Here is a 27,488-nt window from a genome sequence, read left to right on the forward strand (position 1 = left end):
GGGGACAAAGAAACTGAAACACTCGGAAGTGCAAGAGGAATCCACCAGAGAACAAAAACTCAAACATTGTGCAAGATGATTTTATTATTTCTGTAAGAGCCTATTAATTCGTTAGGTAATTAGTTTTCTTTTTAAATAGATCTTAGATATAGTTTTATTTTCTCCAAATGTTATGACAGATGTGCTATGGGGAGAGTGTGTGAGGAAATGAAGGGTTGCAGAGGCTGTTTGTTGTGAATGTGTTGCTGGGCCTGTTGTGTTTTGGTGCTAGTCAGCTTTGAATCATCGTATTACTAATAACCTCTGTTCTACCTAACCCTTTCAATCCTGACCATTCACTGTTGAAATGTTCTTCAGCTATAAGTGAAAAAGTACCAGATAGGCTGGCTGTACTTAAAGTTTATAAGTCATCAGGGCTGGATCAGCTGCATCCAAGGATACTGAGGGAAGTGAGAATGGAATTTGCAGAAGCAGTGGCCAAAATTTTCCAATCCTCCTTAGATAGCAGGGTCGTGCGGAAGGACTGGAGAGTTGCATAAGTTACATCCTTGTTGAGAAAAAGGTATAAAGATAAGCCCAGTAACTACAGGCCAATCCATTTAGCTTTGGGAGAGACTAGAACGAGAGGACACGGTTTAAAAATAAGGTGTCTCCCATTTAAGGCAGATGAGGAGAAATCTTTTCTCTCAGGGTGTCATTAGTATCTGGAATTCTCTTCCCAGAGAACAGTGGAGGCAGAGCCATTGAATATTTTAAGGCTGAGTTAGATAGATTCTTGATTGACAAGGGAGTCAAAGGGTATAGTGGGTAGATAGGAAATTAGAGTTGGAGTCACAATCAGATCAGCCACGATGTCATTAAATGGCAGAGCAGGCTCGAGGGACCGAATGGCCTACTCCTGCATATGTTTGAAGAAATATAAAATAAAGGATCCAATTCTAAGCGGGGTGCAGGAGCAGAGGAACTTGGGATAATATGTGCACAAATCATTCAAGGTGGCAGGACATGTTGAGAAAGCATTTTTTAATTTGTTCTTGGGATGTGGGCGTCACTGGCTAGGCCAGCATTTATTGCCCATCCCTTATTGTCCCTGAGAAGGTGGTGGTGAGGTGTCTCCCTGAACTGCTGCAGCCCATGTGATATAGGTACACCTACAGTGCTGTTAGGAAGGGAGTTCCAGGATTTTGAAGGAACGGTGACACAGTTTCAAGATGGGATGTTGTGTGGCTTGGATTGGAACTTGCAGGTGGTTGTGTTCCCATGCATCTGCTGTTCTTGTCCTTCTAGTTGATAAAGGTTTGGAAGGTTTTGTCAAAGAAGCCTTGGTGAGTTGCACCTTGTAGATGGTACACATTATTAAGTGTCTACAAGACACTGTGTGTTGGTGGTGGAAGGAAGTGACTGTTTAAAGTAATGGATGTGGTGCCAATCAAGTGGTCTCTTTTGTCCTGGATGCTATCAAGGTACTTGAGTGTTGTTGCAGCTGCACTCATCCAGGCTAGTGGAAAATATTCCATCACATTCCTATGTCTTGCAGACAGTTAATAAAGCATACGGGATCCTAGACTTTTTAAATAGAGACATAAGCAAGGAGGCTATGGTGAACCTTTATAAAACACTGCTTCAGCATCAACTGGAGTATTGTGTCCAATTCTGGGCATCACACTTTAGGAAGGATGCGAAGGCATTAGAGAGGGTGCATAGAAGATCTATGAGAATGGTTCTAGGGATGAGGAACTTCTGTCAATAATAGATTGGAGAAGCTGGGGCTGTTCTCCTTACAGAAAATAGGGTTGAGAGGAGACTTGCTAAAGGCGCTGAAGATCATGAGGGATCTAGACTGAGTAGATAGAGAGAAACTGTTGCTGTTGGCAGAAGGGCCAAGAACCAGAGGGCACAGATTTAAAAGAAACAAAGGCAACATGAGGAAAAGCTTTTTTACGTGGTGACTGATTAGGATCTAGAATGCACTGCCTGTGAGTGTAGTGGAAGCGGATTCAATCCTGGCTTTCAAGAAGGTATTGGGTAATTATATGAAGAGAAAAAAAATTGCAAGGCACAGTGAAAGGACAGGGAAATGAGATTAGCTGAGTTGCTTGTAGGGAGCCAGCATGGACACAATGGGCCAAATAGCCTCCTTCTGTGCTGCAAACATTTTATAATTTTATAAATGCGGTTTCTTTCGTACTCGACCTGTAGACAATGATTACATCTCATTGTTGACTTTTAAAAATGAATGTGTTGGCAACTTCCCACATACCTGGTTTCTCTTTGATGGAGGCTCTATGTAAAGTAGATTTTGCATAAAATGTAATACTGGTGATCTTTAGTGTTTTTAATGCAGTGAAAATTTAACACAATAATCAAAAAAGAAGAACCTGTGTAATTATTGTGTTTGAATTAGAAATATTTGTTTACTTAACTGTTTGAAAATTACATTTGTGAGGCTGGTGGACTATAATTGTGATCACAAATTGAAGGTCTCTCAAAGAAGACCATTAAGAATAAGCGTGACCCAGACCTCCCTGTCGCTTGCCATTTCAACACACCACCCTGCTCTTATGCCCACATGTCCGTCCTTGGCCTGCTGCAATGTTCCAGTGAAGCTCAATGCAAACTGGAGTAACAGCACCTCATCTTCCAATTAGGTACTTTACAGCCTTCCGGACTTAACATTGAGTTCAACAACTTCAGATCATGAACTGTCTCCTCCATCCCCACCCCCTTTCTGATCCCCCTTTTTTCTAATAACATTTTTTTAATATATTTTTCTTTCCCCACCTATTTCTATTATTTTTACATTTATTTCCATCCATTGTTTTATCTCTACCTTTTAGCCAATTTCAATCCCTTCCCCCTACCCCACCAGGACCATCTGTCACTTGCTCGTCCTGCTTTCCACCCTTAATGTCACCATTAACACATTCTTTAGATAATATCACCACCGTCAACTGTGGCTGGTAGCAAACATCCAGTCCCAACTGCCAGTATTCGCATGGGCAGAGTTGAAGTTTCAGGCCGATGACCTTTCATTAGAACTTCATCAGACCTGTAACGTTAACTCTGTTTCTCCACAGATGCTGCAAGACCTGCTGTGTATTTCTGGCACTTTCTGTTTTGATTTCGGATTTCCAGCATCAGCAATATTTTGCTTTTGTACCAGCATAGGTAAACTGTGTGGACCAACTGGTCTATCGCTGGCTGTCATCTTTGTGTTTTGAGTGCCCCACTGAGACGATGGACACTGGGTGAGGACCGTATCATGTTTGGCCATTATATCCCTTTAAGCCAATAGCTCATTGGTACAATATTAGATCTCTAGCTTCACAATTAAGCATGGCAGCTTCAGTGAGGTATCGAAGGGTCCTGGGACCTGTGGAACTGTACCTGAACAGCCATCAGCTCCTTGAGAGGGGAAAATTGAGATTTGAAAAGGAAATTTAAAAAATAGATTAGTCAGTTAAAAAGCTGTGGGATGAGTGAGAAGAATCATTTCTAACTGGCAGGTTGAGAGGATGTCCAGATAGAGTAAGACAATACTTCATGACATTATGATATCCAACTGCAGATCATGCTTTGCGCGCAATGTTGGGCAAATCCTAGGTGTGAAATTTTCAATGACAGCCTTATACTTGAGGAGTTGACTCACATCAAAAACAAACTTATATTGGCAAGCTGCAGCCATTACATAGGCAGCTGGCAACAGCAAAGTTGGGAATATAATTGCGTGCCTTCTTTACATTTACTTTTCTTTTTCCCTCTTCATAAATAGCTTGGCTGTGGGATTTACTGATGTTTTCTCCTGCATTCTTACTCTTTATTTAAACAAAATAAATCCTACAAATTTACCACCACAGTCCACAAAAATGCAAGATTGCAACTTTTAAGTCGAAGAATGGTTCACTGTGACCTCTTACTGAATGCAGGAGAATTGTTAAGCTTATGGTTGGTGAGTGGCCGCCTGAAAACCTGAAGTGATACAACAATCAGAACTTGCTTTTACATGACACCTTTAACGTAGTAAAATGTAAATTTGACACCAAGCCAACATAAGGAGGTATTAGGACAGATGACCAAAAGCTTGGTCAAAGAGGTAGGTTTTAAAGAGCATCTTAAAGAAGGAGAGAGAAGTAGAGAGGCAGAAAGTATTAGGGCCTGGAGCCCAGGCAGCCGAAGGGAAGGTTACCAGTGGCAGAATGATTGAAATCAGGGATGTGCAAAAGGCCAGGACTGGAGGTATTAAGAGATCTTGGAGGACTGTAAGTTACAAAAGAAGAGTGTCAGGGTCATGGAACGATTTGAAAACAAGAATGAGAATTTTATAACCTCGGTTGTTGCATCAGGAGTTAGTGTAGGTGAATGAGCACAAGGGTGATAGATGGATGACCAGGACTTGGTGTGAGTTAAGATACAGGTTGTGTCAGCTGAAGTTATGGAGTGTGCAAGATGGAAGGCTGTCCAGGAGAACATTGGAATTATTCGGCTTGAAGGTAACAAAAGCAGGGCTGAAGGTTGAGGCAGGGGGAGAGTCAGGCAGTGTTATGGAGGTGGAAATAGGTGGATTTGGTGATAATGAAGGATGGAATCAGTGGCTAGGGAACAAAGTTGGTGGTGGGGACTGAAGACAATGACTTCAGTCTTTCCAATAATTAGTTGGAGGAAATTTCTGCCCATCCAGGACTGGATGTTAGAGAAGTGATGTAAAAAATCAGTGACAGTGGAGGAATAGAAAGAGGTGCTGGTGAAGTAGAGCTGTGTGGACACACACGGTGTATGTGTAATGAAGCAAACTTTAATCACCATGTTAAAATGAATTGAATGTTACAGCCTGCACTATCATGGATCCACATGTTTTTGCTGCATTCTGAGATATTGTTGGTGGCTGCTGTGGTAGCCTGGAATAAGCTTGGGCAAAAATGTTAAAGGGTGATATGATCTTGATGGCTGCTGACTGCAGTGCCCTGGAGCTGCTACAGGTCAGCTTGCAATGTACAAAACAACTGTCACAGCCTCTCTGGTGAAATGTAGCCTCCACATACACCATTTTTCCAGTTAATCTGATGTTATTATAATGAGAGGGCAATGGCAGAATGGTACAGGCCTATCATAATCTGGTTTGGCTGACAACTCAATGTTCCTCCTCCTCCTGCCAAATAACACACACACAAAAAAATTAAAAGGGCAGAAAAATTTCCTGGCACAAAGGGCCTGGAAAATGATGTTGTCAATTATTCAGCTTTACTATGTTTGCAGTTTGTGCTTTGGACTGAGATCCAGTGTAACTAGTCTTTACTCACATTTCTGCTCCTAATGCCCTGATTGCTCACAGTCGAGATGTGGGGATCAAAAAGTGACCCATCTTTTTTTTCTCACTGAAACCCAAGAAAGGTAAATATTTTGTTCCTGTACATTTGGAGCAGTTTATCCTGATGGAGTCTCAGAATATTGGGGCCGGGGGAAGAACTGGTTTCCAATCCTCGAGGTATTAGCAATGGAAAGTTGAGAGTATCTATTACTGACTGCAAAGTATATCAGTCTGCATGAATAAGATGATAGATATTTACTGGGATACTGGAATATCAACTATTATTGCAGGTAATTTAATGGAACCTGTTTGCATTCCACAGGTGACATTTTTAATGGGCTAGAACTACAACAATCTATCATTTGATCATCTATACCTTATCCTCACTCTCAATGTTACAACCAGTTTTCTCTTTTTGAAAATGTTCAACATTTATTGGAATTTAAAAGAAAAAACTTTGAAAAGCATTTATAAACATTACAACTCAAGAAGATGTTGAGGGGGCAATGTGTGAGCAGCATGTTGTGTATAGACGGTGGCACATGATTATTGTACTAATATGATTGTAGTTTGGGGCACCGTTGCTGTCCTCAGTTGCTAAAGGAAGTTTCTATTTGATTCAGAGAGCAATGGGCATTTGCCTGGCATTTTTAAGAAAGGTGAATGTTCAGGTTCAAGTTATACCACAGATATAGTTAATTAGTCATTTGTTCAGTAATAGAATAAGGTAAGTGTAAATATTGAACCTTCATCAAACCAGCACACAGCTATCATATAGTATTGCCTGCTAACTTGTACCTAGCTAATATGGCTAATATAGGGATCACAGCACATAATATATAAAGTTATGGGATGCAAAATTCTCTACTGCAAACTTTCTCAAATCCCTCTCCCCATCTTCTATGTCCTTCACCCTCACCGCCAACAGTAACTACAAGGAGATATGGATTTCTTTGTCACTAAGATCGAGACTATCCAATCAGCTACCTCTGCTGCGCCCCTCTCTTCCATTAGCTCACCGGATCAAATTTCCTTTAGGTTCTCCCCTTGTCCTAGTCCTGAACTCCCATCTTTCTGTAGTTTATCTTCTACCTCCCCTCATGCCCTCTCTGAGCTCCCCTTGTGCCCTGCTCTCTCAACCCTGTTTCCACTAATCTGCTGACCATTCAATTTCCTCCCCTAGTCCCCATGTTAGCTGATATAGTGAACAGTTCTCCCTTTTTGGGTATTGTCCTTCTCTACTTTAAATCTGCTGTCATAACCCCTCTCTTCAAAAAAAAATCCTTGACCCCCCCCCCATCATCCTTGCAAACTACCCTCCCATCTCCAACCTCCCTTTTCTCTTCAAAGTCCGAGAATGTTTTATCTCCTCCCAAATTTGTGCCAATTTTCCTGGAACTCCATGTATAAATCGCTCCAATCAGATTTCCACTCCTGCCACAATACTGTGTTACAGACAGGAAAGGGTCAGTTCAAACAACACTGTTTCCTCTTCCCATTGGTCTGTAAACAAAGGTGTTTGAATTAGTTTTTTTTAGAATAGCCGGTGGCATAGTTTCCCAACCCCACTGTTTTTGTGTGATCCAATTTTACTCATAATCACACAGCAAACCCAAGTTAGGATTAACTCAGCAGGTTAGTTTATTGTACACACTCAAAACCCTCAAAGGAGTGTTAGCAATGTCCCACTCTGCATTCACACAGTAAAGTGGGGATAGAGAAAAGGAGGTTTTATAGTACAAGGATCGCAAAGAAAATGAATATTGGTTCACGTGAGTTACAGACTCTCAAAGTCAGAGTCCAATGAGGAAGTCTTTCACACAGGCATTTGATGGCCGGCTGGCTAGAGACCGGTGTTGTAAGATTCACTTTTGCAAGTAGCATCGATGCTGCAAGATGAAGTAGGCAAGCAGAAATTGTGCCAGGTCAATAGGCAATGTTACAAAATCTTCCAGTAGTCAGGTGGTCCAACCTGGACAGAGCTTGTTTTTGTATGGCCTGCCAGTTGGTATTTAAACAGCAGACTGGCTGTGCAGCTCAGAAAGGTAATATTAAACTGCTGAAAAGGCCAGAGTCTTGGGTCATGTGATCTTCCTTTGCCACATCAACTTCAACAAAGGACGTTTATCCAGTATCTGGAATGTCTTTGTTTTCAGGACTGATAAAGTCTCTGCCGTTATGGGTTGAAAGGGGTGACATTCATTGTTGAGGGTCTGGTGTTTGGGAAGCCATTGTCTCAGCAGACCCACAGATTCCGTGGCAAGGTTGGCTTACTAAATGCAAATGGCATAATTGAAGCTCCTTTTGAAATTGGCCTGTAACAGTCCCAAATTGTCTGTTAGAAGCTCCTTAGGCATAATGAGGTGTGGTATTCCTGAAACTGACAAGAGAATTCTTCTATAAAAGCAAAATACTACAGATGCTGGAAATCTGAAATAAAAATAGAAAATGCTGGAAAAACTCAGCAGGTTTGGCAGCATCTGTGGAGAGAGAAACAGAGTTAATGTTTTGAGTCTATATGACTTTATTATATAATATATATAAGAGAACTCTTTTGTTCTGGAAACTGCTGGGGATAATTTCTGGACAGAAGGTCAACCATCTTAATTGTCTTTGTTTAGCAGAAAAGTTGTTTAAAAATAAGAAATAGTAATAAGGATAAAGTCTTTAAATATATACAGGATTGGGTTTTTGCTCCACATTGAAGGAACCCAACAACTAAAACTGCTCTTATCAAAGTCAATGTGATGTACTGTGACAAGGGTAAATTATCTCCTCTCACCTTTCTCAACATGTTTGCAGTCTCTTACACAGATGATCACACCATCCTTCTCCAGTGCCTCTCCACTAGTGTCCAGCTGGGTGTAACTGCTCTCATTTGGTTCCATTCTTATATATCTAATTGTATAGAGAATATCGCTTGCAATGGCTTCTCTTCCTTATTCTACACAGTTACCTCTGATGTGCCCCAGGATTTATCCTTGGTTCCGTCCTATTCCTTATCTACATGCTGCCCCTCGGTGACATCATCCAAAAGCACAGCATTCGTTTTCCCATGTACGCCGACAACACCAGCTCCACTTCACCATCACCTCTCGACTCCTCCACCGTGACCGAACTATCAGATTGATTATCTGACATCCAGTAATGGAGGAGGAGAAATTTCCTCCAATTAAATATTGGGAAGACTAAAACCATTGTTTTTGGTTCCTGCTGCAAACTTGATTCTTTAGCTACTAACTCCATCCTTTTCACTGGCAACGAAACTGAGACTAAATCAGATTTTTTTGCAACCTTGGTGTCACATTTGACCTCGAGATGAACTACTTACTATATATTCAAGCCATCATGAAGAATGTCTATTTCCAGCTTTGTAACATCACATGACTTTGCCCCTGCCTCAGCTCATCTGCTGCTGAAACCCTCTAACTTTGTTGTCTCTAGACTTGACTATTCCAACACATTCTTGGCTGGTCTATCACACTCTACCCACAATAAACTTGAAGTTGCCCACGTCCTAAGTTGCACCAAGTCCAGTTCACCTACTACCTCTCTGCTCACTGACTATATTGCTTCCCGGTAAAGCAATGTCTTGATTTTAAATTTCAAATACCCCATCAATTCCTATATCTGTGAACTCCTTGGCCCCATAACTCTCCGAGATATCTTCACTCTCATCCCTGACTTTAATTGCTCCTGCACTGGTGGCAGTGCCTTTAAGTACCAAATCCCTAAACTGTGGAAATCCCTCCCTAAACATTTCAGCCTCTCTACCTCGCTTTCCCCTTTAAGATAATCCTTAAAACCTATCTATTGAACCAAGCTTTTGGTCAATCTGACCTAATATCTCCTTATATGGCTCTGTGTCATACTTTGTTTTACAATAATGTTTTATCACTTCAAAGGTGCTATATAAAAATTTGTTGCTGGTGTTGAATCTAATGAACTATAGGACCTGTGTCGAGAGAGCTCATAGTTTGGGATGGCCTGAAAATAATGTGATGTATACTATTTCCCTAACTTTCCTGCAGTTTGTGAACAGTATAGAGAGAGAGTTTAATTTTATGTGGGATTTATATTTACATATTGTTTGTACACATGGAGACTGAGTAGTTTATCTTCCTGCACTTTCTCCTACTCCTCATTGAGGTCTCACTTCCAGAGGTGTCAGCTTTTTACATATTGATTGGTATAAGTTGGATGTCATCAGTAATGTCCAAATGATTTTCATCTGAGGTAGCTGATGTTTAACGAGTGTTTTATGACTTTTTCTTTGTCTGTTTCAAAGGTTTATCTGCTTTCAAAAACAATGGTGAGAAATGTTTCGGAAAGGAAAGAAACGCCATAGCAGTAGCAGTTCTCAAGGCAGCGAAATCAGCACAAAAAGCAAAGTAGGTTTTCATTGTCAAGGCGCTATTTAAATATATGCTCAGTCAGGCTTTGACTGATGTTACCAAAGAGGTAATACCAGAGAACTTTGTTTAAATTTATAAGTTGCTATTACATAATTAAAGGAGGTACAAAAATTATAGGTTTTGACAATGTGTTTCTCACTTGTTAAGACGGACTGCTTTATATGAATATTCAGTACGCACGTGGAGAAATGCTGTGGAAGCCATCCTCTCAAAGCTTTGTGAAATATTGAGTCATATCTCTCTACTGTGTATCTCTGTGGTTCAATGACACTATTCATTACCTGTAACCTTGTCAAATACCCCAGGCAACAACACCAAATCTTTGTTGCGTTTCTTGTTTTTGTCTAAGTTATGTGGTGTAATTGTATTGTTGTTTATCGTTTCACTGTACTATTAATACCTGTTGAGTATGCAGTTTTTTCAGTAATTTGACCAACAGGTGAAGCTGGCAGTTACACGCTGCTACTATGCAGTAGCAGCACGAGTGGTATTCGCCACTAACAGAATGTTGCCGTTAAACCAAAAATATGTTCTGCCCATCACAAATGAGTATTGTGGTATATGAATTTCAGTGCCAGTGTGATGCTTGGCATGTAGGCCGTACATCCCAAAGACTGGCGGATCATATCAAACAGTATGTCCCAGCCACTGTTTGCAACGGGCAAGGTACAGACCGTACCCAACCACCCCGTGCTTGCAAAACTCAAAACACAGTGTCCAATGTTAGATGTGATCCCACAATTGGACATTTGCTAAATAATCCTCAGTGTGCTAAGAATTATGCTGACAACCAATTTAAGATTGCCAGTGCGTAGTGTGGTGCATTTGCATGTACTGGAAGCTACATATATGAATACACAAGGCCCTGTTCTTTGCAGGCAGAAAGAACTTGTACACACATTGCGCCTGTTTCAGCTAAACAAAATAAGTGACTGCCATACGCTGACTCATTTCTCAGGGCAATGCCTTGACTAATCAGGGTCAAGCTGCTTGGTTTAAATATAAATTTCAAACAATGCTTGGCAGTTAGCTGTCAGTCACCATCACTGGTGCATTCTCCATGGCAACACCTCTATCAATCAGAGTTCACTTGCCAATCAGCACTTTCTTCTCATACAGTATAAACTGTTGTTTTCCTATTATATTCATATTTTTGCGAAGTGTCCTGATGAGTGCAAGATAAAAAGCTTTGACATGTCTCTTTTTTCCACAATACTCAAGTTCAATACTATCGAAAAACTAATTTTAGTTCACCTCCGCTCCTTAAAGTAGTGAATTTTTTATTCCCTCTGCAGTTTTAGAAGCTAGGAGCTTATTCCAAGTTTTAAACCTAAAATATTTTGTTGAGAAATTAGCCTCTTTTATGTTTAGACTATTTTTTTTCAGCGTGCTAATCTGTAACCATATTATCATGCAAATTTACATCCAAGAGACTGGGTGATCAAATGTTATTAAACATGTAGGTTGAGATTGCTTGCTCGTGGTAATCTGAAATAGCCCATTGTTTTAAACTTATCATAGCAAGGGAAGGATAAGACCTACTCCCAACAAGAAATTTAGGCAGGAACAAGCCAAATCGGTTGGTCTTATCTCTATGATTTGTTTAGAAAGTTGATTAATTATCAACTTTGCTGCAGCAAGAGATTTCTGAGACTGTACGTATTGATTAATTTCCATTTTGGGCCCTCTCATTATCAAAGGCCACTATTCCTGGTGACCAGACAGATTACTGAACCCTGGTTTAAAAATAAGTCACCACAATTAACATATTCTGGGCAGATATTAGCCTGTAATTTTGCTTTGATTTCTGTTGTTCTGGAGAAGACATTACAAAGTTGGGAAGTTTTATGTATTAGGAGGAATTGTTGTAACCCATCAAAACTGAAGCAGGAGATCTCAGCAATGCAGTCCGGTAGCATTGACAAGGAGCAAAGGATAATAGCTGAAGGATTAACTTGTCATTTAATAGAATTTAGTAAAAATTTGCTCTCCTATATTTTTAATTTGCAGCATTATCTTGTCACAGCTGGAGTTACTTGTACAATTTTCAACTCTTCCTCTGTCAGTGTTTATCGAGTGGGATTTTTAAGGTGTGTTAATAGCTGGTGCCCATTTTTATACTTGACCTTTAAAACATTGAAAATTGGCAATTTCTGTTTGTGTTGCTGAAAGTGGTAATTTAATTCACCCAAATATTCATTAAGATTTTTTAATAATCTAGCCCTAATGCAAGTGTCAGGTGAATTATTTAAAAGTGGGATACAAAGTGTTTCCATGGGACAGCCTTCATATTCTTTTGTCCCTCATGTCCTCCTGAATACCCTACATAGGCAGTGCTCTGAACAAAAAAGGTAACCCTTAAGATGTCTGAGTGGAAGTGCAAAACACTACTCTTGATAGTAAATGTAGCATTTGTGGATTTATCAGTTTAAAACTATTAATACATTTGTGTGCTTTCTTTTCCCAGTCAGTAGATTCCAGTTTGGGTGGTCTTTCTAGATCTAGTACAGTGGCTAGTCTTGATACAGACTCCACAAGGAGTTCAGGTATTGTACTGCAAAATTCTTAAAAATCTTTTATACTGTAAATACAATTCAGATATATTGTAACGTGTAATATTGACAGCTCCCTTACATCCAGAGCTTAGCGACAAGTATGTTAATTTTTTTTCAATAATAGTCAAAAATAGCAGTGGGCAGATCAAGTTACCCATAGTTTCACTACTACTATTGTATTTGTGAATTTAGAAAATGTCATTGCCATAGGAACTTGTTGATACAAAGACACTATTAGATTGTTCCAAAACTTGTGTGAAGTCTCAGAATTAGATCTATCCACTATCATAATTTAAACAGATTATTTGCTGGTGCAGTCTTACTCTGATGCACCAAATAATATATTTCTAAGCCATTCAGAAGAGTTGGATTCCACATCCTATTCTAGATTTGTACTAAATTGGGCAATCTTAGTTGGGCGGTTTGTGGGGGGAGGGGGTGCAGTTGCTGCTGCAATTGATCCTCAGATCTTCAGTTTATTGAGGGGGGAAAAGATCAGGGCACCCTCCATATCCCTAGTGAGCCTGCTGGAAGCAGAAAGTTGGGACAAGTTTCATTTAGGCACACTTTTCAGCTGACTTCACCCTAGAATAATGTAAATAGATCCATGCGGAAAATCTTGAGAATACAGAAGGAAAACAAATTGTATCAATAGATGGGTGAACAGTGGGAAGGCTAAGTAGATTCTCTTAGATATTGAAAGCCCTTTCAGTGTTAAAACATCCCCACCCTCACACCTTTAAAACTTTCTCTGTCTCCAGTGCTTTCACTGGTGGGCACTGTGAAGCCACTTTCTCCCAAGTTTTTGTCATTGTCACTATTGAGCCTTGATCTCATTGTCTCCTAAGAAATGATCATACTAACTTCTTGTGTTTCTCGTGTATGCCATCTATTAAAAAACACTGAGCAAAGGACATCTGACTCCTCTGGGGACCCGGTTTCTGGAAGCATTTATAATTGCTATTTATGTCTAACAATTTATGACAGTTCTCTAGCAGGTCTATGCATAATGCATTTTCAAACTAATGTTGATTGCAGAGGCTTTTAAGGTAGTTCAGGCATAAACATGAGAAGCAAAAGTGCTTAAGTAATGCATTTATTCACCTTGTAGGATTAAGCAAATCTTGTTTGAAAATTTCAGTCGGGGATTTAGCTGTTGTATTTTGTACAAAAAAAATTCCTGTTCCGCTCGAATGGGCCGCCTGGTGCGACAATTGCGGAGCAGCACTGACCCTCATTTAGATGTTCAGAAAATTCATTCAACTGATCAAGGAAGATATGAGATATGGGAGGAAAGGGAGCGAATTGCGAAAAAAAATCAAATCATCAATCCCAGCTTCTCCAGTCTCTCCTCTTAAATCCCTCATCATTTTTTTCTGAAAAACTTACCTTAACCAGTACTTAATCATGAACATAATTAAACTACATAATGCCTCCATGAACATAATTCATAGAGTCATAGAATGATACAACACAGGAGGCCATTCAGTTCCATCTGTCTTTGGCTCTTTGAAAGAGCTATCCAATTAGTCCCAGCCCCCAACATAACCCTGCAAATTTTTCCACTTCAAGAATTTATCCAATTCCCTTTTTAATGTTATTATTGAACCTGCTTCCACCACCTGTTCAGGCAATCTATTCAAGATCATAACAACTCATTATGTAATTTTTTTTCACATCATCTCATTCTTTTGCTAGTTACCTTAAATCTATGACCTCTGGTTACTGACACTACTGCCACTGGAAATGGCTTCTTCTTATTTACTCTACCAAAACCCGTCATAGCTCTGAACAGTTCTACCAAATCTCCCCTTACCCTTCTCTGCTCTAAGAACAACCCCAGGTTCTCCAATCTCTCCTCATAACTTAAGTCCCCCATCTTTGATATGTTTCTACTAAATCTTCTCTGCACCCTCTCCAAAGCTTTGACATGCTTGATAAAGTGTGGTGCCCTGAATTGGACACGATACTCCAGTTCAGGACAAACCAGTGACTTAAAGGTTTAGCATAACTTCCTTGCTTTTTGTGCTCTGTGCTTTTATTTGTAAAGCCAGGGATCCCACATGTACTGTTTTTTAAACATAAAAAAAGTCTTCTCAGCTTGTCCTGCCCCTATAGACTCCTAGGTCTCCCTGTCCCTGCACTTCCTTTAAAATTGTACCATGTTGTTTATATTGTCTCTGCTTATTTTTCCTACTAAAGTGCATCCTCTCAATTTTCTGTTTATTCATCTGCCATAGGTCCGTCTAGTTACCTGCCTCTCTGTGCTTTCCTGAAGCCTGTTATTGTCACTATTTGCTACATTTCTGAGTTTCGTGTCATCCTCAAACTTTCTGAAATTATAGTGCACAATGCCCCCAAGCAGATAACTATATTTTTTAAATGAGAGTATGGATTCTATTTCTTAAAGAATATATGATGCACAAAGTAATTCTGTACCTTTTGATAAATAGCTGTATTGATGTAAAAAAGCTCTGGACTCCCTGATAGCTCAATGGGTAATGTACTACTTAATATTTCATTGGACTAGGCTGATCCTGTTCTGCACGGAGCTTGCAGTTGATCACCACTAGAATAGTGGGAGTAGCACCACTGCTACAGACCTCAGTATGGCGTGACTAAGGAGGGAAAACATCAGCTAGGGTCGCCAAGGTGGTTTTTGAAGCCTTCTCCTACTCGGGCAAGCTACCAAAAAACTAGTGGCCTATAAAATATACCCCAGTGTGAGTTGAAAGAATAGGGAAGAAAATTGGGAGTTGGGGTGGTTGGGGGAAGTTAAGGATTAACCGGTTGCATTTCATTTTCCATAAATCACAATTCGAATAAAACATCCATCAGTGAAAGCAAAAAAATTTGGTGCTAATTTTCTGGAAGGTTTAAAGTAATGCAAGGAATCTCTTTTTGCAGATTACTGCTATATAATTATTTGGGCGAAGACAAATTGTGTTTTTATACTTTTGTTATAGGACAGAGTAACAGTAACTTTGACACATGCACTGAATTCCGAGTGAAGTATTTAGGTGCTATTGAAAACTTAAAAGCCAGTTTATTTGAATGTCTTCAAGGACCACAAGATTTGATTAATTATATAGATTTGGCACAGGTAAGATAATGGAATTAAAAAGAATGCTTGTTAACTTATCTGTCGTGAACAAACTTTTCTTTTGCATACGTAATTTAATAACCTTCTAGATTTTAAGAACATAAGAAATAGGAGCAAGAGTTAACCACACAGCCCATTGAGCCTGCTCCACCATTCAATACAATCATGGCTCTTCACCACATTTCAAAGAAGAAAATTCTTTGTAGTACCACTGACTCATCAAATTGACATCTGATTTTTTTCTAAAAGATCCTTTTCATGGGACACTGGCACCAGTACTGGGACAGGAAGGAACTGGAGCAGTGGCCTGGAATGGGACCAGTGGTCTAGTAGAAAGGGTAAACAGGGAAACGGCAAAGGCTTTAAACTTGTAACATAGAGTAGGGAAGGATTTACAAGAAATGAAACAAGCGTAGATATAAACAGAATAGGAGAGCATAGGACAAATGTCCTCCCTAAACTGAAGGGAGGACATAAAAATGGCCAGGGAATAAATAGAATTATAGAACAGGAGTATGAAAAGGATAACAATAAAAATGAGAGGAACTGCTATAAAAAGCATGTTAAACTGTAGAGCAATGCACACAGCGTCCTTAATAAAACAGAGGAATTGTATGTTGCGAGAAAGCAGTTCTGGTAGGGATTACTGAGACATGGCTACAGGAAAATCAGGATTGGCAATTAAGCATTGCATGGTATAAAATATAATGAAAAAGAGGGAAAAGGGGGAGGTGGAGTAGCTTTTACTTATTATCAATAGCATAATGGCAATAGATAAGTGACACAGCGCTCTGGTAAGACAGAAGTAAAATCCATTTGGATAAAGATAAGAGAAAATAAAGGGTAATCACACTAATAGGTGTAGTCAACATACCACCTAATAGCGGTAGAGAGGTAGAAGAAGAAATATGCAAACAAATTACGGGAAAAAAAGAGTAATAATCAGGGATTTTCAACTATCCTGAAATTAATTAGCCAGGAGAGATAGGTAAAAGGGCTAAGGAAATGGAGTTTCAAGTGTCCTTTATACACAGAATGTAAGAAGTTCAACAAGGGAATATTTGCTACTTGATCTAACAATGGTAAACCAAAGCAGATAAGAGAAGTAAAAGTAGAGGAACATCTAGGCAATATTGACCATAATATAATATGCATTAAGATAATTTAGAGGGACATAAGCTTGACAAAAATCAAGGTAATAGATTGTAGAAAGGCCAATTTTGAGGGGCTAAGAATAGGACTTGGGGAAAATATAGTGGACTGCAATATTGCCAAACCATGATGTAGAACAGCAATGGGAAACATTTTAGTGCTCAACATTGCCCAGGAAAAACATATTCTGCTAAAAATCAAGAATAAACTGAACACTAATGAAACACCATGAATGAATAAAAACTTAAGGGAAAAATGAGAGTAGGGAAAGAGGGAACAAAATATGTCTTGGGAACTATAGACCAGTCAGCTTAACATCAGTAGTAGGAAAATTAATGGAATCCCTACTAAAGGAGAAAATAGGAAAAAGTTCTAAAAACTAAAAGTACAATGTTGAATAGTCAACATGGATTTCAAGGGAGACTCTTGATTGACCAACCTTATTGAATTCTTTGAACAGGTAACAGAGATAGATAAGGGTAATGCAGGAGATGTAATTTATCTAGATTTTCAAAAGGTCTTTGATAAGGTGCCATATAATAGACGGACGAATAAGGTCAGAGCATGTGGAGTCAGGGGACAAGTAGCAGAATGGATGTAAGATGAAAAACACCAAGTAGGAGTAAAGAGTGATGAATACCCCTGATTTCTAAAGGCCCTTTTACTTTTGATCTATGGCTGCTTTTCAGTTCTTAGCAGACTCTTTCTTTGTCTGCCTGAACTTGGGGCTTACACGCACCAACTTGGTGTTTTAGCTTCAAACCCAAAGACCTTCTGGAAAAATCTCTCAACTTCTCAGAATTTCAAACAAGGCTCCGCCCTGAATTATTCATCTGTACTCATCAGAGGTTAGTTGAGATGTCCACTAGATTTTTAGATTAATTAACTTTTAGCTTCATCGTCAAATCTCTTGACTCTGGGACCTACCTGAATAATTTAAATTTCTAATGAAGTCAGGGCAATTCTCCTCAGTCTTACTGTCTGTAGCTCCCCAGCTAAACAAAGGCCACCTGCCATTTTTATGGCTTTTACCTTCCTAACTCTGACCTCATGAGTACACATCCCTTTGATCTGACATTGTTTGAGGTGTTCTGGCAATTTCTAAAGCCCAGCATTTTCATTACCTTACCCGTACAACCTCAATCTTCCCAAAACAAAAAAATACTTTCTTAATATTAACCATGAGCTAGATGATTATGATTTCATATTTCCAGCATTAACAGTATTTTGGCTTCCATATGTTTTAGTTTGCTAAAATGGCAGATTCCTCTGTAGTGCATGTTCTTTCTGTTATAGCAATATGGAAAACTACCTTTTACACCATCAGAAGAGGAGAGTATTTTATATGTCTCCAAATATGGTATCAAAGTTGCATCCTCTGATCAATTTGTGAGTATATTAATGTTTCCTTCTAATTTTGTTATAATGGTGAGGAACCTTAAAAGATGCAGGAGAGAAAGAGATGCTAATTTCAAACAGTAGTCGCTTAGTATCAGGGCGTGTGATCATGATCTCCCCTCACAACTATGAATTTATAATAAATAGAGGAATGGGAGGCAATTGTATGTTGCGAGAAAGCAGTTTTAGTAGGGATTACTGAGACATGGCTACAGGAAAATCAGGACTGGCAATTAAGCATTGCATGGTATAAAATATAATGAAAAAGAGGGAAAAGGGGGAGGTGGAGTAGCTTTACTTATTAGCAATAGCATAATGGCAGTAGATAAGTGACACAGCCCTCTGGTAAGACAGAAATAGAAAGCATTTGGATAGAGATAAGAGAAAAATAAAAGGTCAATCACACTAATAGATGTAGTCTACATACCACCTAATAGTGGAAGAGAGGTGGAAGAAGAAATATGCAAACAAATTAGGGAAATTAGTTAAAAAAAATAATAATCAGGGATTTTCAACTATCCTGAAATTAATTAGCCAGGAGAGATAGGTAAACGGGCTAAGGAAATGGAGTTTCTATAAGTGTACAGGAATCCTTTATAACCCAGAATGTAAGAAGCACAACAAGGGAATATTTGCTACTTGATCTAACAATGGTGAATAAATCAAAGCAAACTTGCCCTTGCACACAGTTTGTTGCCCATTGACTGCAATTTTTACAAAAAGTTTTAAGCATTGAATATGTCAATTTGAATGATGGAATAAATATTTATTATATCCTTGACTAAGTGTTACTGTGATTAGCTGGTGTAAAACAGTTTACGTCACCATCTGCTAATTAATGTCAACAGCCAATTAGGTAAGAGGCTAGTACATGTTGACATCACAATGCACACTTTACGTTATTTTTATTTGGAAAAAAGGGGAAAGGGTTTTTGGCTGACCTCAAAGCTTATCATGGCCCAGATACCAACAACCTGCATTTATAACAATTTTTGTTTCTCCCATTCACCAAAGCTGCTGGATATACTACTGTAGGCCCCCTGCTTCTGCCAGTACACAGTATTAACATATCATGACCTTCTGAACTGCTTGCTGCATTTACAAGTAAACAGCAAGAACAATATTTTCATTGATTGAGATTTGTTAATAGAATTCCCATTATGTAAATCAAGGGTTCCCAAACTGGGTCGTGACCCCGAAGAGCAATTGGGGTTTTGAGCTCTGAGGCAGCAATAGCAGCTGTGAAGCAGAGACTGTGATTTGACAGCCTGGGGATCGGCTGTGAGGCCCCTTTAAATGTATCTTTTTTTGCCTATGGGCGTGGCTTAATCCATTGAGCTCTGAGGCTTGACCACTGACACCAACAGAGCCTGCAAAATGGTAGATCCCTTAGTTGTTTTTTTGTGCCTGTATCCCTGTTGTTTGAACCCCAACCCTGCTCAACAACTTTCCACACAACACCCTCCACCAATTTTCATTCTGGGGTCACAGCAGAAAAAAAGTTTGGGAAACACTGCTATAAGTAATGAGTCATGCCTAATTCCACAGTTGTATCATTTATTTGAATATAACATAATGTTCAACTAAAAAGTCGAATTTGCACAGTTCAGTTCTTTTTTGAATTTGAACACAGTCAGGTTAAAGGAGTCAATTTCATGCTCTGCTTGGAACAATATTACAATATTGCGATGGAGGTAGTGGTAAATAGAATGAAACCGCCTGAAATTTTCTTGCTAGAAGCCAGGACTTGGTTCAGTAAATCGTGTGGTGTTATATCCTCAGAAATCATTCTTACAAGGGTAATGGAGCATTGCAAACTTTGTTATGTGTACATTCAAATTTATTGTACCTGTACTTCAGTATGTTTAGAATATTTTGTTGTTCAGACATAATCATTTCATTCTGTAAAATCTTTGGTTTGTGCATGATATCTGTCATTTAGAAGTGTTTGTTGGCATAGCATAAGTGTTTTAATCCAGGGCAGGGTATTAAGGAATAGGTGAGAAAATTGGAGACGTTTGCTTGCTGTTCTGGTACTGATGGTAGAGTAATGGAAGATAGCAAATGTTAACGCTTAAGCAAAAAGGATGGGATATATGGTAGACACGAACTAAATGCACTACAAAATGTTAAGTTCTGTCCATTTCAGTCTAAGTACCCTTTTAACAACATATGACACTTTTTCAGTGCCAGTCAACCTCAGTGGTATTGAAAATGAACTGTTACAAGTGTGGAGTTTCATTTCTCCAGGTTTTAACTGTTAGAGATCTTAATGTAAAACATATTCTTTAAATTTCTTTTTTCTTTTAATCAAATCTTTTTTCCCCTCTTTATTTCTCTTTCTGTATCTGATTTGACATGCACACACTAACTTGCTCTGCTTCCAAGTTCTTGCACTGTTAATTTTGCAACCCTTCATTCTGATTGGCTGTACAGATATACATTTGCTTGTCCTGTTTTGCGGGTAGATGCCATTAGATTCCTTGCAAAAGCAAATTATAGTCCATTGCCTTTTTTCCCCTCCAACGAAGAAATCTAGACTTGGGACTAAGAATTGGTGCGCGCTGTTTTTCAGCCGCAGGGGTCACAAATTTGATGCTGCAACCCCATTTACCTAATGGAAGCATAGGGCCTTGTAGCATGTGCCAATAATATGTAGTGCTGCCACCTTCTGTTCTTAAGGGCAGTCTACCCCACTCAAAGGGAAGCTGCACAGTGTTATAGGAGGCTGCTGAACACTATTACTGTAATTTTAAAGAAGGAAAATGGAACGCCAGGGCAGAGAGAGGGCTTTAGGGTTATGGATGCAGTGCGGGAGGTTTCAGTGGTGGGGGTGGACAGGAGAGATGCCATGGTTCCAGGAGACCTTCAAGGACAACTCTTGGAATAGACTAGGAGCAGTTGGCTAGGGAAGTTAGTTCCCAGCGTCTGGACTCAAGGATCTAGCAGTAGTGCCATAATAAATCTAATGACCTCACTTGGATTGTCAAGATTGGTGAATGCACCTTCCCATGATATCGACTACCCACTGCTTCCCCAGCCTCCTCAGATACTGGCATTGCTTGTACTAAAGGCCAGTATAGAGTTGGGAGCAGTAGATGGTGAGTCACTGGGCACAAGTGTGCTGTAGCCAGGCCAGGTGTAATAGATGGTTTGTGTGCTAGCTTACTGGAAGGAGAGGTTGCACCTGAGTTCTTCTACAGGGTACTTGGGATGAAGACTTTGATGGGGCAACACATAGGAAAATGCTGATGGGCATGAACACCAAGTTGCTGGATGCATTGTTTGACCTGTCAGATGCTAAGTCGGTAGAGTGCATTGCACAGCTTTCTCTCTTTACAGTATCTGCAACAGATCCCTATTGTGCTGAAGCCCCCAAACCTTTTACAGCCTTTGTGGAAAAGTCTGCCAGCCCTGTGAGAATGTAGCATCACTTTCCATAAACACTCCAGAGTACTTACAGACACTTGGCAATTGTATAGGTTCTTCAAAAATACCTTACCTACAAGTGCTAGGACCCTCTTAGTTGTTGAATGCTTGACTTTTGGTGAGTGGCGTGCAAAATTGTTGAATATCTGCATGGAACAAATTTGGAAAATAGATGTCACATCAGTTGATAGGGCGGTGTGATGTCACGATAGGATGAATTCAGTGGCTTCTGGTGCTTGCAGGGATGCCTATGCAAGCGCCCTTCTTAAGATGATGTGCTGCAAGGGCTGCAACAGATGTGGCTTGTGGCACTGTGCACAACTCCATCAGGGTGATCGGCTTCCATGTCATACCTGAATTCCTTACCTATAATCTGAATTAGAGCTAAGCCAGGAAGAAGAACTTGTTTAGCTAATCAGTTATGAAAATGTGGAATACAATTTTCCAGAAGGCAATAAATGCAAAACTAATTGAGCTGCTTAAAATAGAGATAGATGATTGGGAAGGAAGGATATAATGAGATATATGGCAATCGGTATGCATGGCAAGAAGATATTTAAAACAATATTGCTGCTAGAACTAAAAAAAAGGCAGAGCAGGTTTGATGGGTCAAATTACTTACATCTGTTCCTTATGTTTTTCACAAACATTCCACTAAGAAACTCGTGTCACAAGTTTAATTTGAAAAAACTTGAATTATTCCAGTCGTTATGATATAGAATTCCATTTCCTCTGTCACTCAAATACATGTCAAGCAATAAATTAACACTTTTTCTTTTTGGCAGGACATTTTGCACAGACATCCATTATATTTGATAGTGCGAATGATCTGTTATGATGATGGCTTGGGAATGGGAAAAAGCCTCCTTGCTATAAAAACCACCGATGCAAACCAGAATGAGTATAGTATCTGCGTGTATCAGTGTAATAGCCTGGTGAGAAATGGTTTTTCCCCTTTGTTTTACATTTGACCTTGTAACCTCATTTAAAATTTGGGAGTAGTTTGGCACCTCAACTATCGGATCAATACAGGTTGCATCTGCCACTTTTAACAAGTGGAAGTTATTGCTTTGCTAGCAGTATTTTAAAAACTTCTTGTTTATACCACATTGGACAGGTGACTAAAGTGTGTGATTTGAATGAGAAAACCAACCTGAAAAATTGTACACATTAGAGGAACTATAAGGAACAGTTTAATACTGTGTGCCATGGCTGCTCCTGCATTCACTCACTCTCCACAATGGTCTCAACCTGAATACTGGTTCATGGACACTCCCAAGTTCATTCCATGCTATTTGCAAGTTAACTTTATCCCACTATAAGGTGTTAGTTAGACTTTCCTTTAACTGTTTCATATCACATCCGCCTTGACCTCTGTTTATGATAAACTATGCATCTGTAATCTCTATGTAATCTGAATTCCCATTATGTTTGTTCATGTGCATATTTTTACTTGCTGTTTTGGACTAGAATCTGTACTTCTGATCCATCGGCATCGTCCCTTCCATTTCTGTCATCTAAATAGGGCATGTATCATTTCTCCCCTTCTATTAATTTTCCTGCCCTGACCTCCAAGCCAATCTCAACCCCAAGCCATGACTACTCATCTCCCTTCCTACTTTAGGCTTTTTTTAATGCCTTGGACAATGGGGGCATCGTTACTGTCAAGCTTCATATTCTCTGAAGGGCCAGTTGAGGTACCTATCGCTGCCTCCTTACAAGGACCAACCCCACTACTCCAAACCCTTCTCACCCAGAACACCAACTGGGAGGCTGATCTCCTTCCCATTTTGCTCACCTTACCCACACTGCTAGCAAATCAACAGTCACTGCCCCCCTTCTCAGCATTTTATTCTAGAAAGTCAAAATAGGGCCCTTCCTTTCCATTATCTTATTGTGGATGTTTGAAGTGATATCCTGCTTTGGATCACTGGTGGAAAGGGCTTCATAAGGAGCAGTGCCACACTTTGTTCTATTCCCTCATTCCTTTGGCAAATTCTTCTTTGAGGCACCTACCTCTACTCTACTGTTACACCTCCCCTTAAAATTTTAAATCACATCCTTAAGCTCCTTATAACTTTTTTCTCCATTCTTACTTTATCCTATGTACATAATGACAAGTCATCTTTTTTGATTTTAAAATTCATCTTGGCTCTCTTTGCCATCATCCTCCACATACCATGTATTCACAGCTGCCCTTCCCCCCACCTTATCTTCAAAAGATATTGTGTGTGACTAGGGTGAATTAGCCTACCTTATCTCTGTGTTGCATGTAACTGAAGGAGGGCAGGAGGGCAACTGATAGATCCTTAGGGGACTCCAGAGATAATTGTTTTTGGGCAAGAAATGAAGGCATCCTTGGAGATATTACAGCTATGACTGACTAGATAAGATAGGAACCCAGGGAGCTCAGAGTCCCTGACAGTGGTGTGGTCAACTGTATCCAAGGCTTCAAAAAAGGTTGAGGGAGGACAATGCACTATTCATAGAGGATTTGTTTGACCTTGATTTAAGGACATTTCAGTGCTGCAGCAGAGGGATTTAGGTGCCCATGTACAAGAAACAATTAACATGCAGGTACAGTAAGCAATTAGAAAGGCTTTGCATCAAATACATTGGCCTTTATTGCAAAAGGGGTTGGAGTATAAGAAAACAAAGTCATACTGCAATTGTACAGGTTTTGAGACCACACCTGGAGTACCGTATACAGTTTTGGTCTCCAATCCCAAGAAAGGGTATACCTGCTTTGCAGGTCCAACAAAGGTTCACGAGATTGATTCTTGGGATGAGGGGATATCCTATTTCCTGGAGTTTAGAAGAATGAGGCGTGACCTTATTGAAACGCAAGATTGAGAGCACTCCATAGAGTCGATGCTCCTGGCTGGAGTCGAGCACTAGGGCGTATAGTCCCGGGATGAGGGATGGTCTTTTTGGACAGAGGGGAGGAAAAACCTTTTCAATCAGAGGGCTATGAATCTTGTGGATGATCAGTCGTTGAGAATATTCAAGACCAAGGTCAGCTGATTTGCTCGAGTTAAAATCCATGTAATATGGAGATCAAGCAGGAAAGTGGATCGAGGATCAGTCATGATCCTAACTCCAATGTAGTGGTGGAGGAGGATGGAGGGACTGTAAGGTGTACTCCTGTTCCTATTTTTTAATGTTACTTGTCATAAGGGTCCCCACAAAGCAATGGCCAGAATGATTGAGGCATGTCTAACACTGATTCTCTAATTCCATTGCAAATTTATGAAATGTAATTTAGGATTTGGTAAAATCTCTATTTTCAAATCACATTCCCGTAGCAACATTATTTTGAAATGAATTCTGTGGCTGGCCTAATATTTGGCTGAACTAATGAAACTCATTAAGCATGTGATATTTGGGTATTTCTAACATGTTTAATCAATTTATATCTGTTGTGAAATCTAAAAAGCAATTATGCCTTAATAACAAAAAATTACACTCATAAATAGGCGTTGTGATTGAGTAATCCAATCCTTCTGTGTTGCAGGAACAAGCTCAAACAATCTGCAAAGTTCTGTCCACTGCTTTTGATTCAGCACTTTCCTCAGAGAAATCCTGACATGACTGTTGTCTAAACAATACATTTGTCAACTCATGATGTAGTTTCTTTGGTTATTTACCTTATGTTTGACTGCTTTCAACTACAGTTGCTGCCTTAGGTCTGTGAACTAATGTAAAGTGTTAGAAATTCTGAGATTTGAAGTTTTCAATATTTTCAGTAAAATGAGAAATATTGGTCTGTTTGTTAGTATTGTGCAAGTCTCCAGTTTCATAGCCGTCTGCCAATGGGTTACTATTTTAAGTCCAGAACAATTGCAGTGTCAATTATCCTCATTGGTCCTTGAAGCAGACTTAAGTTTACTGCAGGCTTAAAGGAAATAAAAGTTTCAGAAAATGCAAATAATCACTGAAATGTAATAAACTTGTAGCAAACATGAAGCCTTGCTTTGTACAGTAACATTTCTCTGTAAATATCAGATCAATAATTAATAACTTTGATAATCTTATGCTACATTGTATAATGCTCAATCTATGTATATACTTCAGCACTAACAGTAGCTGCTTAAATAAGCAAGTCTTAATGCCTTTTTAAGCCAAATATATTTTATAAACATTGAATAGGCCAATACTGGTTTCTAAAGTAAATGGCATTGCATTTCTTGCCCTTTCAAGTAAGTATGCATGAACCAGCATCCTTTTATTTATACACAACTTTGTTGTACAATTTATATTACCAAACTGAATTTAAGTTGTTACAAATAAAAGAAATACAGCAAGTAAATTGTTCTACTTCCTATTAATATCGATCGTTGCCACAGAGGTGACAAAATATTATGTGCAGCCTGCCATCAAACAAATAATATAGTCTTCTTTTGAATGATTAAAGAAAAGAGAAGTCCTTTGATTAAATGATGCATTATTTGCATTATGACCTTAAAGATGGAAAAAACTGTTCTCAGCCAATTAAGGTGGCAATAGCAATATCCCAGGTTCAATCCCTCTTGATGCCGAGTTAGCTGACCTTCCCCAGCTGACAGTGTGGGGAGGAAGGACTACAGTTAGCATCAATACTCCTAAATTAAGATAAATATCACTAGGCCTCATCCTGCTGCTGAATGTTACCTAGTCATCCCCGGTGAAATTATATGTGTAGACATCAAATGAGAACAATGTCAATTGTGGTATCAAAGGTTAAATAGCCTGCCAACAATGTCCTGGCTCATACGTGAACAATGGTTCACCTACTGAGAATGCCTTTAGTGAATAGGAAGCTATACCCCAGAAATGTGTCAATGCTTTAGGATGGGGAAAAAAAATCGATAGAAAGTGAAAGGTTTGGCAACAATTTTTTTGTCTATACTGTTCGAGTTCCAAGGCAGTTTGTAAAAAAAAACAAAGGCAAACTATGATTTTTAAAAATATTTTGAAAATCAATAAACATACAAATGAGAGTTACTTATATGTTGGTGTTAAATAATGAAGTAATCTCATGTGGCTAAGAAATTAATCCAGCACTCACCGTAATTTCAGAGCAGCTGATGTAGTTCCTCACCCAAATGCACACAACAAAAAACTCATACAAACTCATTCCCAGCCTGGAAACTATTTATTGACTCAGTTGAAAATTCAGCACATGAATTAAATTTTACTGATTTATTTTAACCTACAGATATAAAGCTTTGCAGAAGTATTTAAAAGTAGATGGTACTTTATTATTAGAGACTGAATATTTTTGTAGAACAAAATTGACAAGGACATGCTGGTAGGGATCATCTGCTGGGATTCTATGTAAGTGCATAGTACTTTTTCCTGTTTTCCTCATCTGGGTCAAGTCAATTCTTTGAACTAATCCCATTTCAAATTGCAGTACATTAAAAAAAAGTTTTATCTTCATCCTTAAACCATTTTAACTTAAAAAAAATTAGATAGTTTAGTCCCAGAAGTGCACAACATGACACTTTAGTCCCATCTTCTAAATCAGAACAGAAGAGTTTTCATGGGCAATTAAATGGATACTTGGATCTCTCAAATTTAGACTTTAATAGAATGGAATTGATCTATACCAAATCTACTGATTAACAAATTGATTGTTAATAATTATAGCAGCCTTGATGCGGATGGATGGATATTTAAATACATGTATTTTAGAACTTCAGATTTTGTACAGTATTTCATCAGATGCTCACTATTCCTTCACAAATAGTGAATTCATTAGGCCTCATCTTCAAAATCTGTACAAAAAACCTGTATTGCTGAAGCAGGCTATGCCTTAATAATTGTTTATTACATTTCTGGATTAACTCCAATGTTAAACTGGGATGTACAATACATTACACATGCTCTATCAAATCAATGCAATGAAATGCAGAAGTATTATAGGATTTAACATTTACAATATATATATATATGTATATATATATATAAATATATACAGTTGCTCTGCAACAAACACCTAGCTTGTGATCCATTTTACATCATGCCTCAAACAGGATTTTTTTTCAGCTCTAAGTACCACTCACAGATGATGACAGTAGATGGCACCAGTTATCCTGTCGAGATTTTTATGGTCCTTTTAGTCATTCATTGAAAGCAATAATCATCCT

General features: G+C 39.0%; 1 protein-coding gene across 4 annotated transcripts; it reads left to right on the plus strand.

Moving 5' to 3' along the window:
• On the plus strand, positions 1-25,666 carry itgb1bp1 (integrin beta 1 binding protein 1). Of its 4 annotated transcripts, none has more exons than XM_078541642.1 (7): positions 1-115; positions 9,594-9,696; positions 12,188-12,266; positions 15,242-15,378; positions 17,827-17,919; positions 22,143-22,292; positions 24,872-25,666. In XM_078541642.1, exons 2-7 carry the CDS (start codon positions 9,625-9,627, stop codon positions 24,941-24,943), a joined length of 603 nt encoding a protein of 200 aa, XP_078397768.1. In that variant the 5' UTR covers positions 1-115; positions 9,594-9,624; the 3' UTR covers positions 24,944-25,666. The 4 variants fall into 4 exon arrangements, with proteins under 4 accessions (XP_078397768.1, XP_078397771.1, XP_078397770.1 ...); XM_078541644.1 differs by having other exon boundaries at positions 26-92; XM_078541643.1 differs by lacking the exon at positions 1-115 and adding an exon at positions 3,125-3,248.
• The last annotated feature ends 1,822 nt before the right edge of the window (positions 25,667-27,488 follow it).

Source organism: Cetorhinus maximus, chromosome 5, assembly GCF_964194155.1.
Source record: "Cetorhinus maximus chromosome 5, sCetMax3.hap1.1, whole genome shotgun sequence".
Lineage (NCBI taxonomy): Eukaryota > Metazoa > Chordata > Chondrichthyes > Lamniformes > Cetorhinidae > Cetorhinus > Cetorhinus maximus.